This window comes from Lepidothrix coronata, unplaced genomic scaffold (assembly GCF_001604755.1).
Source record: "Lepidothrix coronata isolate B3197 unplaced genomic scaffold, Lepidothrix_coronata-1.0 Scaffold305, whole genome shotgun sequence".
In the NCBI taxonomy this organism is placed as follows: domain Eukaryota; kingdom Metazoa; phylum Chordata; class Aves; order Passeriformes; family Pipridae; genus Lepidothrix; species Lepidothrix coronata.
Genome location: NW_016690485.1, coordinates 333876 through 343741, shown reverse-complemented (window position 1 = coordinate 343741; position 9866 = coordinate 333876). Strand labels below are relative to the sequence as shown.

The 9866-nt window shown below is 62.2% G+C and overlaps 2 protein-coding genes across 3 annotated transcripts in view; both read left to right on the top strand.

Annotated features, from left to right (window-relative positions):
• Positions 1-5359, top strand: part of NUP98 (nucleoporin 98) — a 32203-nt gene extending 26844 nt beyond the window's left edge. For both annotated transcript variants that reach the window (XM_017837454.1, XM_017837456.1), the window contains 7 exons: positions 233-376; positions 1632-1774; positions 2293-2514; positions 3302-3543; positions 3640-3794; positions 4215-4326; positions 5010-5359. In XM_017837454.1, coding sequence (XP_017692943.1) covers positions 233-376; positions 1632-1774; positions 2293-2514; positions 3302-3543; positions 3640-3794; positions 4215-4326; positions 5010-5212 — 1221 coding nt within the window. In that variant the 3' untranslated portion in view covers positions 5213-5359. The remainder of the gene's footprint in view (positions 1-232; positions 377-1631; positions 1775-2292; positions 2515-3301; positions 3544-3639; positions 3795-4214; positions 4327-5009) is intronic.
• Positions 5360-6746: 1387 nt separating this feature from the next.
• Positions 6747-9512, top strand: LOC108508575 (neuronal acetylcholine receptor subunit alpha-10). Its single transcript, XM_017837443.1, has 5 exons — positions 6747-6819; positions 7091-7236; positions 7602-7756; positions 8081-8613; positions 9028-9512. The coding sequence occupies exons 1-5, from the start codon at positions 6747-6749 to the stop codon at positions 9510-9512; spliced, it is 1392 nt and encodes a 463-aa protein (XP_017692932.1).
• Positions 9513-9866: the final 354 nt, after the last annotated feature.

Genomic DNA, 9866 nt, shown 5'->3' with positions numbered 1-9866 from the left:
GCTCTGAGCAGTGTGAGGTGTGTGACCGGTGTGGTGGTTGTCTCCCAGGTGTGGTGGTTGTCTCCCAGCTGTGCCTGTGTCACACCTGGAGCGCTCTGAGCAGTGTGAGGTGTGTGACCGGTGTGGTGGTTGTCTCCCAGGTGTGGTGGTTGTCTCCCAGCTGTGCCTGTGTCACACCTGGAGCGCTCTGAGCAGTGTGAGGTGTGTGACCGGTGTGGTGGTTGTCTCCCAGGTGTGGCAGCTGTCAGAGAGGATCAGCATCAACGTGTGCTCGCTGCTGGACTGGAAGCGCTGCGTGGCCGTGCACCTCTGGTACCTCCTGCCTCCCACTGCCTCCATCTCCAGGGCCCTGGCCATGTACGAGTCAGCCTTCCAGGTGGGTCACTCACCTGTCCAAAAGGAGACTCTCGGGGTGCCACCAACTATCTGGTGCTGCACTGAGGCTCCTGTGAGCAGCCAAGGATCACTGCCAAGGGACTGAGTGTGGCACTGAGTGTAGGACAAGGGGGAATGGCTTCCCACTGCCAGAGGGCAGGGTTAGATGGGATATTGGGAAGGAATTCCTGGCTGGGAGGGTGGGGAGGCCCTGGCACAGGTTGCCCAGAGAAGCTGTGGCTGCCCCTGGATCCCTGGGAGTGTCCAAGGCCAGGTTGGACGGGGCTTGGAGGAACCTGGGCTGGTGGAAGGTGTCCCTGCCCATGGCAGGGGGTGGGATGGATGGGCTTTGAGGTCCCTTCCCAACTCAGACCAGTCTGGGATTCTACAGAATCATAAATTCTGAGGAGAAGACCCATGATGGAGTGTTTCCAGGTGTTTGACAGCTGGACAGAATGAGGCAGAGGGACAGTGCCCAGCAGCAGGAAGGCCGTTGGAGCCAGGCAGCCTGTTTTCCCGTTGGGAACATTAATGCACAGCTCCCTGCAGTGTCCAACAGCTCCATGTGTGCCCCCCCTGCTCCCCAGCACAGCCACTGTCCCCCAGCCCAGCCTGGCTCCATGCATTATGCAGAGCCCTGTTTGCTGTGCAGAGCTCAGCTCTGTGTCAGAGGACAAAGGGCTCTGCTGAAAAAGGTGTTTAATCATTTAACTAAAGCCAGCTCAGCCTCCATGCTGCTGCCTCGAGCAGCCCAGGCACAGCAGCACGGCTGGGGACTTGTCACTGATGTTCTGTTGCAGTATTCAGGGTTCTCTGTGTGTCAGTATCAAGTGTCCAGCACTTCAAAATACTGAACTGCAGGGAAATTTTCCTGTAAAATTGCTGTGGCTGACTCAGTCTGTCCAGACTCTGCTTAGCTACAGAGAGAAGGCTCACAGGGATGCACCAGGGATGACTTCCATCAAGTCATCTGTGGTTTTCCAGCTCTAAAACCCTTCAAGAGTACAGGCTGTGTGTGTGAGAGCTGGCTGTTCCTCCAGCCAGTGGCTCGTGAGAGCTCAGTGTGAAATGTGAACCTGCCAAAGCATTTTGAGTTCAGTTTTTCCATGGTCTGTAGTTCTGTGGGAATTCCAACTGCAGGTGCAGTTGGTTGCACCTGCTTTGGAGTGGAGAGATTCTCCTGAGTCTGCTGAGCTGTGGAATTCAGTTCTGTTCAGAATATTATCTTTACACTTCTGTTACAACTGTTCCCCTAGAACACCTCAGAGTGTGAAAAATACGCCTGCTGTCCCCTGCCCCCTTACCTGGAGGATTCTGGGTGTGTGGTCGAAGAAGATGACAATGCAGGAAGGCCCCTGAGAGATGTCTGCTTCCATTTGTTAAAGCTCTACAGCGACAGGTAAGGGGGCAAAGAGGTCAAAGAGTATTTAGAAAACCCCTGATGAGTCAGTGACTTCCTGAGTTCCCAAGCCAGGGGGGTGAAATCAGCCAGAAGCACTTAGAGCAGTCCAAAATGAGCCCCACATGTACCCCCTGACGGAAGGTGGTGACACTGTCACGCCTGGGGATGGTAGAGATGGGGAACCCTCAGCTTTGGGGCACATTTGTGGGGCTTTAGGTGCTTTGTCTGTCTGAAGAGTGTAGAGAGGCTTCTCCCTGCCTCTTTGGCAGTGAGAAATTTGCAGGGAGCACATGCAGAGGAAAAGGAGTGACAGTCTGGCTGCAGGCTCAAAAGAATTTAAACAGTTTCTCCTATTATTTTTCTTGTTAAAAAAGAAAACCAAAGCCGTACTTTGATGTAAATCACATGCACGGAGTAGCTGGAGGTGGGTGAAGGGCAGGAACTGAGCAGCACCGATTTCTGATTTGATTTTGTGGGCACAGAGAGCTCTTTGTTACCAGTGTTTTCCCCTCCAGGTGCTACGACCTTGACCAGCTGCTGGACCCCAGGAGTGTCACGTCTGACCCGCTGGATTTCCGCCTCAGCTGGCACCTGTGGGAGGTGCTGCGGGCCCTCAACTACTGCCACCTGTCCCAGCAGAGCCGGGGGGTGCTGAACACCAGCTTTGCTGCCCAGCTGGAGAGCGAGGGGCTGTGGGAGTGGGCCGTGTTCGTGATGCTGCACGAGCCCGACGCGCAGTGAGTGACCCTTCTGACCCTTCTGGCCTGGAAACAGCTGCAGCCTGTCCTAGAGACCTGGGCTTATTGTGGCTTCTCCCACAGCAAACTCTGCCCCTGGAGAACTTCGTGACACTTGTGAAAATCAGAGAATCCCAGAATGAGTTGGGTTGGGAGGGACCTTAAAGCTCATCTCATTCCACACAGGGACACCTTCCACTAGCCCAGGTTGTTCCAAGCCCTGTCCAACCTGGCCTTGGACACTTCCAGGGATCCAGGGGCAGCCACAGCTTCTCTGGGCAACCTGGGCCAGGGCTTCCTCACCCTCACAGGGAAGGATTCCTTCCCAGTCTTCCATCTAACCTTGCCCTCTGGCAGTGGGAAGCCATTTTCCCTTGATGGTGTGCCCTTCCCTATTGGAAGGTGTCCCTGCCCATGGCACAGGGTGGAACTGGATGAGCTTTAATGTCTCTCCCAACCCAAATGAATACATTTCAATACTGTTTTTCATCAAGTGATAACTTCAAATCGAGCCTGAATGTTTACTTTTAGGGGCCTGGACCAGACTTAAAAGTTCTTAAGTTGGCAACATTTAAGCTGTTCCAAAACACCAGTGATGATTTCTTAGTGGTTAACCTGTACCAAAGGAATTTGACTGACCCTTGACCTTTTCTTAATACGTTGCACGACTGTTCTGTAGAGTGCCGGAGTGGGTTGGGTTGGGAGGGACCTTGTGGACCTGCTCCTGGTGTTGGGGTGACGTGGGTGGCAGGAAGGGTGCCCGCTGAGCGAGCCCTGTCCGTGCCAGGTGCCGGGAGAAGGCCGTGCGGGAGCTGCTGAGCCGGCACTGCACCCTCGCCGAGACCCCCGAGTCCTGGGCCAAGGAGACCTTCCTGACACAGCGGCTCTGCGTCCCCCCGCACTGGATCCACGAGGCCAAGGCCGTTCGGGCCAGGATGGAGGGGGACAAGCACAAGGAAGCCCTTTTCCTGTTCAAGGCTGGGCACTGGAACCAGTGCCACAAGCTGGTTGTCAGGCACTTGGCCTCAGGTGGGTCTGTGCCCCTGGGGCAGAGGTGTCAGTCCTGTGGGTGTCCCTGCTGTGGGAGACGGGGTGGCCTCTGTTCCTGACCCCTTTTCTCTTCAGATGCAATTATCAACGAGAACTACAAGTACCTGAAGGGGTTCCTGGAAGACCTGTCCCCTCCGGAGCGCAGCGCCCTCATCCAGGACTGGGAGCTGGCAGGGCTGGTCTACCTCGACTACATCCGTGTCAATGAGATGCTGGACAGGATTCAGCAGGTGAGGGGCTAAAACTGGGGGTATTTCCCTACACTGTGGGAACTCTCACAAAGTCTGGCTCTAAGGATAAGCTGTTCCTCTGTTCAGGGGCAGGTGGTGCTTCCCTTTGGCAGACACTTCAAACAGAACATGGGGCATCTCTGAAAATGGGGATTTGGTATTTGCTGTCGCAGCCAGGGCTGGGCTCTGCCCTGCAAACATGCTCTGTGGGTGTGTGACAGTGAGAAGGGAAAGGGAAGGGACAAAGCCAGCACTCAGTGTGTCCATCCCCTGCAGCTGCAGTCCAGGCCTCCCTTCCCCCATGTCAGTGTTTAGTTCAGGCAGGTCTTGGTGAACAGTGTTCCCTGGTGGGTTGTTTGGCTCCAAGGGCCCCAGGGCTCTGGTTCTGCTGCCTCAGCTGACTGTCCTGTTTGCTTCCAGCTGGATTGTTCCACCTACGAGCTGGAGCGGTTACACACCAAAGTGACGTCCCTGTGCAACAGGATAGAGCAGCTGCAGTGCCACAACGCCAAGGACCGCCTGGCTCAGTCGGGTAGGTGACATCCCTGGCCCTGGCACAGCCAGTGCCACAGCCTGGCTGCCACCTGGCCTGCAGGTATATCCCAGAATAATTCAGCTTGGAAAACCCTCTTAAGATCCCTGAGTCCAGTTGCTCCCCCAGCACTGCCAAGGCCACCACTAACCCTGTCCCCAAGTGCCACATCCCTGTGGCTGTTAAATCCCCACAGGGATGTGACTCCACCACTGCCCTGGGCAGCTGTGCCAGGGCTGGACAGCCCTTTTGGCGGAGGAATTTTCCCAATATCCAACCTGGCACAGCTTGGGGCCGTTCCCTCTCCTCCTGTCCCTTGTTCCCTGGGAGCAGAGCCCAACCCCCCCCGGCTCCCCCCTCCTGTCAGGGGGTTGCAGAGCCAGAAGGTCCCTCCTGAGCCTCCTTTGCTCCAGGCTGAGCCCCCCCCAGCCCTTTCAGAGAAGGACTTTTCCCCCATATCCAATGTAAAGCTCCCTGGCACAGCCTGAAGTGGATTCCTCTGGCCCTGTGCTGAGGGGCAGCCTGTCCCTGTGCCCAGTGCAGTGGCTGTGCTGCCCTTGCCCGCTGTGCCGGGTTTGCCGCAGCCCCCACAGCCCCCCTCTCTCTCTCTGTCAGTGTTGCAGACATGGGTTTGCCGCAGCCCCCACAGCCCCTCTCTCTCTCTCTCCCTCTCCATGTTGCAGACATGGCCAAGCGCGTGGCCAACGTGCTGCGGGCGGTGCTGAGCCTGCAGCAGGGCCCGGGCCCGGCCGAGCCGCGCGTGCCCCCCCTGCGCCTGCTGGCCCCGCACATCGGCCGCCTGCCCATGCCCGAGGACTACGCCCTGGAGGAGCTGCGCGGGCTCACCCAGGCCTACCTGCGGGAGCTGGCCGTGGGCACGCCCTGAGCCCGGCAGGGCAGCGACAGGAACGGGGACAGACTGACCCGGGAGCGCTCGGGACGAGCGGCCGTTGTCCCGTCGCGTTCCCGCCCTAGCGGGCCCGGCCCCGGCGCCGCCCCGGGGCCACGGAAGGTCTTCATGCATGAGGAGTATCGAAAGGTTTTTATTAAAAAATATAAATAAATGCTCTAGATTATTTTCTTGTCTTTTTGAAAACAATAAATAAAATGTTTATAGTATTCCCATGGGTTCCTTTGCTTTTTAAGGGAGGGCTTGGGTTCATAGGTGTGTGTCCCTTGGTTGGGGCACAGCTCAGCTGGGGGTGTCTGACACGATCCCACGTGCCTTTAGTGGGGTTCAGGGGAGGCTCCCTCAGAGCCCTGGGAGGAAAAGTCACCCCTGTCTCGAGGAAGGGGTGAGGGAGCCCGAATAACCACATTGTGGCTGTTTAGTACTGAAAGGGGCTTGTGAAAAAGCTGGAGAGGGACTTTGGACAAGGGGGAATGGCCTCCCACTACCAGAGGGCAGGGTGAGATGGGAGATTGGGAAGGAATCCTTCCCTGTGAGGGTGGGGAGGCCCTGGCCCAGGTTGCCCAAAGGAGCTGTGGCTGCCCCATCGCTGGAAGAATCCAAGGTCAGTCTTGGCGGTGCCTGGAGGCACCTGCTCTGGTGGAAGGTGTCCCTGCCCATGGCACGTTCAGGTGACACTGTCCGTGTGCAGGAGCCCGGTCCCTCTGCCCTCACCTTCCATTACTGTAATTGGGTCTGTGCGGCCCCGGGCCCGGCGGGACACGGGCTGGAGATGAATAATTCACCGCCTGGAAACAAAACCTCCGGCCTCAAAACCGCTCGGCACCTGCTGCCGGGCCCGGCATGGGAAACGTGCCAGGCGGCGCCGGGGAGGCGGCGGATTCCCCTGGGATGGAGCGGGAGGGGGGGAGATGCTCTGGATTCCCCTGGGATGGAGCGGGAGGGGGGGAGATGCTCTGGATTCCCCTGGGCTGGAGCGGGAGGGGGGGAGATGCTCTGGATTCCCCTGGGATGGAGCGGGAGGGGGGGAGATGCTCTGGATTCCCCAGGGATGGAGGAGCGGGGGACCCTGTGACAGGGACCGCTGCCACTCCTGCTTTGTCTCCTGGGCCATGTCCCTTAACCTCCCGGGGTTTTCTTCTCACCAAAAGGGAATAATCTGCCTCTTCCCTTTCCTTGCTCTTTTCTAAGACTGCAGAATGGGATGTCCTTTGTGCACGGGGGTCCCTGTACCCCAGGGGCTCTTCCCACTGCCCCGATGGCTCCAGGTGCCGCTGGAAGAGGCATTCCCGGGGCTCGGGCAGGAACAGCCCACAGGTATCGTGTGGCTGCCGGCGGTGCCTCGGCACCCAAACCCCACCCCGGCCCCCGCCCCCTCCCAGCCGGGGACCCTCGGGGGTCCCTCCGTACCCCCTCGCTGTGGGTCCCTGTGGGGGCCGGGCCCCCCCGCCCTGTCCCAGCCCTGACGTCACCCCGGCCCCCCCCCGTGTCCCCGGGACTGCTCGGCGGGATGGAGCCCGGAGCGCCCGGGCTGCTCTGCCTCTGCCTCTGCCTCTGCCTGGCCGGCGTCCTCCTGGCCCCGGGTGAGCAGCGAGCGGTGCGGACCCCCCCGCTCCGGGTGCGGACCCCCCCTCTGGGTGCGGACCCCCCATCTGGGTGCGGGGGGAGCATCCGATGGCTCCTCTGCGAGCAGCGTCCCGCACATGGGGCATCCCGGGGGGGGGCTCAGGCTGGCGGCGAGGAGGGACGGGGGTCCCGGTGTGCTCCCCCACCCTACCCAGCTGCCCCCGGGGATCCCTCGGGAGGGCTCCGGCTGCGCCCTGGCCACTCCAGCGCCGCTCTGGGTCCCCCCAGGCTGCCGGGGGGCGCAGGGCAGGTTCGCATACAAGCTGCTCCACGACCTCTTCGCCAACTACTCGAGCGCCCTGCGCCCCGTGGAGGACACGGACCGGGCGCTCAACGTCACCCTGCAGGTCACCCTTTCCCAGATCATCGACATGGTGAGTGCCCGGGCACGGCCCCGGGCTTGGCTCTGCCCCGGTGGGTCCTGCTCCGGCCCGCGCTGATGCTCAGCCCTTTAAACCAGCCCAGACCCCGCCCAAACCAGCCCAGCTGCCCCCGAGCCAGCTCAGACCACTTGAAGACGGCTCAGACCCCCCAAAACCAGCACGACCTTCCCCCCTCTATGAGCTCGGCCCCCGTGGAGCCTCAGAGCTCAGCTCAGACATTTCCAACCTCCTCGAACCAGCAGGACCCCCCTGAAGCCACCTCAGCCCCTCGGGACACTCGGAGAGGCCACCGGGCTGAGGAGGGCAGGGATGGCACCGGGGGCCATCAGCCCGTGCCCACCCTCTGCCCTCGGCAGGACGAGAGGAACCAGGTCCTCACCTCGTACCTGTGGGTGCGCCAGGCCTGGCTGGACGCTCACCTGACCTGGGACAAGGACGACTACGGCGGCATCGACAGCATCCGCATCCCCAGCAGCTACGTCTGGCGGCCAGACATCATCCTCTACAACAAGTGCGTTGTGCTCAGCCCCCCCGGCTGCTCCCAGGGCTCGGGGGGCTCAGGCTGGGGCTGGGGGGCTGCAGCGGGTATTGCCAGCCTTGGGGCGGTGTGGCTGCACGTGGGGTGGGAGCAGGAGGGTCCTGCTGTGGGTGATGCAGGACATGGTCACACCGACTGGGTGACATGGGGCCAGGGGGGTGGCAGCACCCGGTGTGCCTGGGACTGACCCTCCCCACCGGGGGGGCAGCCAAGGGCTTCAAGTGACACAGAGAGGGGACACGGCTCAGCCCGGGGGCCACCTTGGCCCTACGGCCGTCCCTCCCCCTCCTCCCCCAGCGCCGACGAGCACTTCGGGGGCTCCATGGAGACCAACGTGGTGCTGCGCTCGGACGGGCACATCATGTGGGACTCGCCCGCCATCACCAAGAGCTCCTGCAAGGTGGACGTGTCCTACTTCCCCTTCGACGGGCAGCGCTGCCGCCTCACCTTCGGCTCCTGGACCTACAACGGGAACCAGATCGACCTCCGCAACCGCCTGGACACCGGGGACCTGACGGACTTCGTGGAGAACGTGGAGTGGGAGGTGCTGGGCATGCCGGCCACGCGGAACGTCATCACCTACGGCTGCTGCTCCGAGCCCTACCCCGACGTCACCTACACGCTGCTCCTGCGCCGCCGCGCCTCCTTCTACATCTTCAACCTGCTCCTGCCCTGCATCATGGTCTCCTTCCTGGCGCCCCTCGGCTTCTACCTGCCCGCCGACTCGGGGGAGAAGGTGTCGCTGGGGGTGACGGTGCTGCTGGCCCTCACCGTGTTCCAGCTGCTGGTGGCGGAGAGCATGCCGCCCTCGGAGAGCGTCCCGCTCATCGGTGAGCACGGGGAGCATCCCCCGGGACCGGGGGGCTGCACCGGGGGTCGGGCGGGGCCCCTGCCAGGGGGAAGGGCTGTGGGGTGTGGGGGGTGAGGACCCCCTGCCAGGGGGAAGGGCTGTGGGGGGCGAGGACCCCTTGCCAGAGGGAAGGGCTGTGGGGTGTGGGGGGTGAGGACCCCCTGCCAGGGGGAAGGGCTGTGGGGGGTGAGGACCCCTTGCCAGAGGGAAGGGCTGTGGGGTGTGGGGGGTGAGGACCCCCTGCCAGGGGGAAGGGCTGTGGGGGGCGAGGACCCCCTGCCAGGGGGAAGGGCTGTGGTGGGGGGGGTGAGGACCCCCTGCCAGGGGGAAGGGCTGTGGGCTGTGGGGGGCGAGGACCCCTCCAGCACAGTGCCAGCGCCCCCTGCCCCCGCAGGGAAGTACTACATCGCCACCATGACCATGATCACGGCCTCCACTGCACTGACCATCTTCATCATGAATGTCCACCACTGCGGGCCGGGGGCCCGGCCCGTGCCCCCCTGGGCACGGCGGCTCATCCTCCACCACATGGCCCGGCTCTGCTGCGTCTACGAGGTGGGCGAGAGCTGCAAGAGTCCCCAGCGGGCGCCGGGCGGGCGGGGGAGCAGGGGGGATGCTGGGGGGCCGTGGGAGAGCCCCGGGGAGGGGGGGGTGGGCGCCGAGGCAGGGGGCTGCCCCCGGGACCACTGCCCATGCCACCACGATGCCCTGCTGAGGAACGTCGGGTACATCGCCGGCTGCTTCCGGCGCCACCGCGCCAACCAGCGCCGCACCGGGGACTGGAAGAAGGTGGCCAAGGTGATGGATCGTTTCTTCATGTGGATCTTCTTCCTCATGGTTTTCCTCATGAGCGTGCTGGTCCTGGGCAATGCTGCCTGACGGCCCTGCGGACCCACCACCCCGAGGCACCCCCTGCCCACAACCCCCCCAGGGGCTGCGGGTGCCCCATGAGGGCAGCGCATCCCAAAGTGCCCCCGGACACCCCCGGAGCCACAGGGTGGGAGCTGCACCATTGCTGGGGGAGAGGAGCCCGACAGCAGGACCCCTGCCCGCCTGCAGGGCTGAGAGGTCTTGGCTGGCTCTGCCAGGGTGGGCACCCACGGCCCCCCTTCACATCCCACCAGTAAATGGAAATAAACTGTGGAATGTGTGTCCTGCCTCTCCTGCCTGGGGCAAGGGCACTGGCTCCCTCCAGGTACTGGCCAGGATGAGGGTGGCCCTGGGAGGGATGGA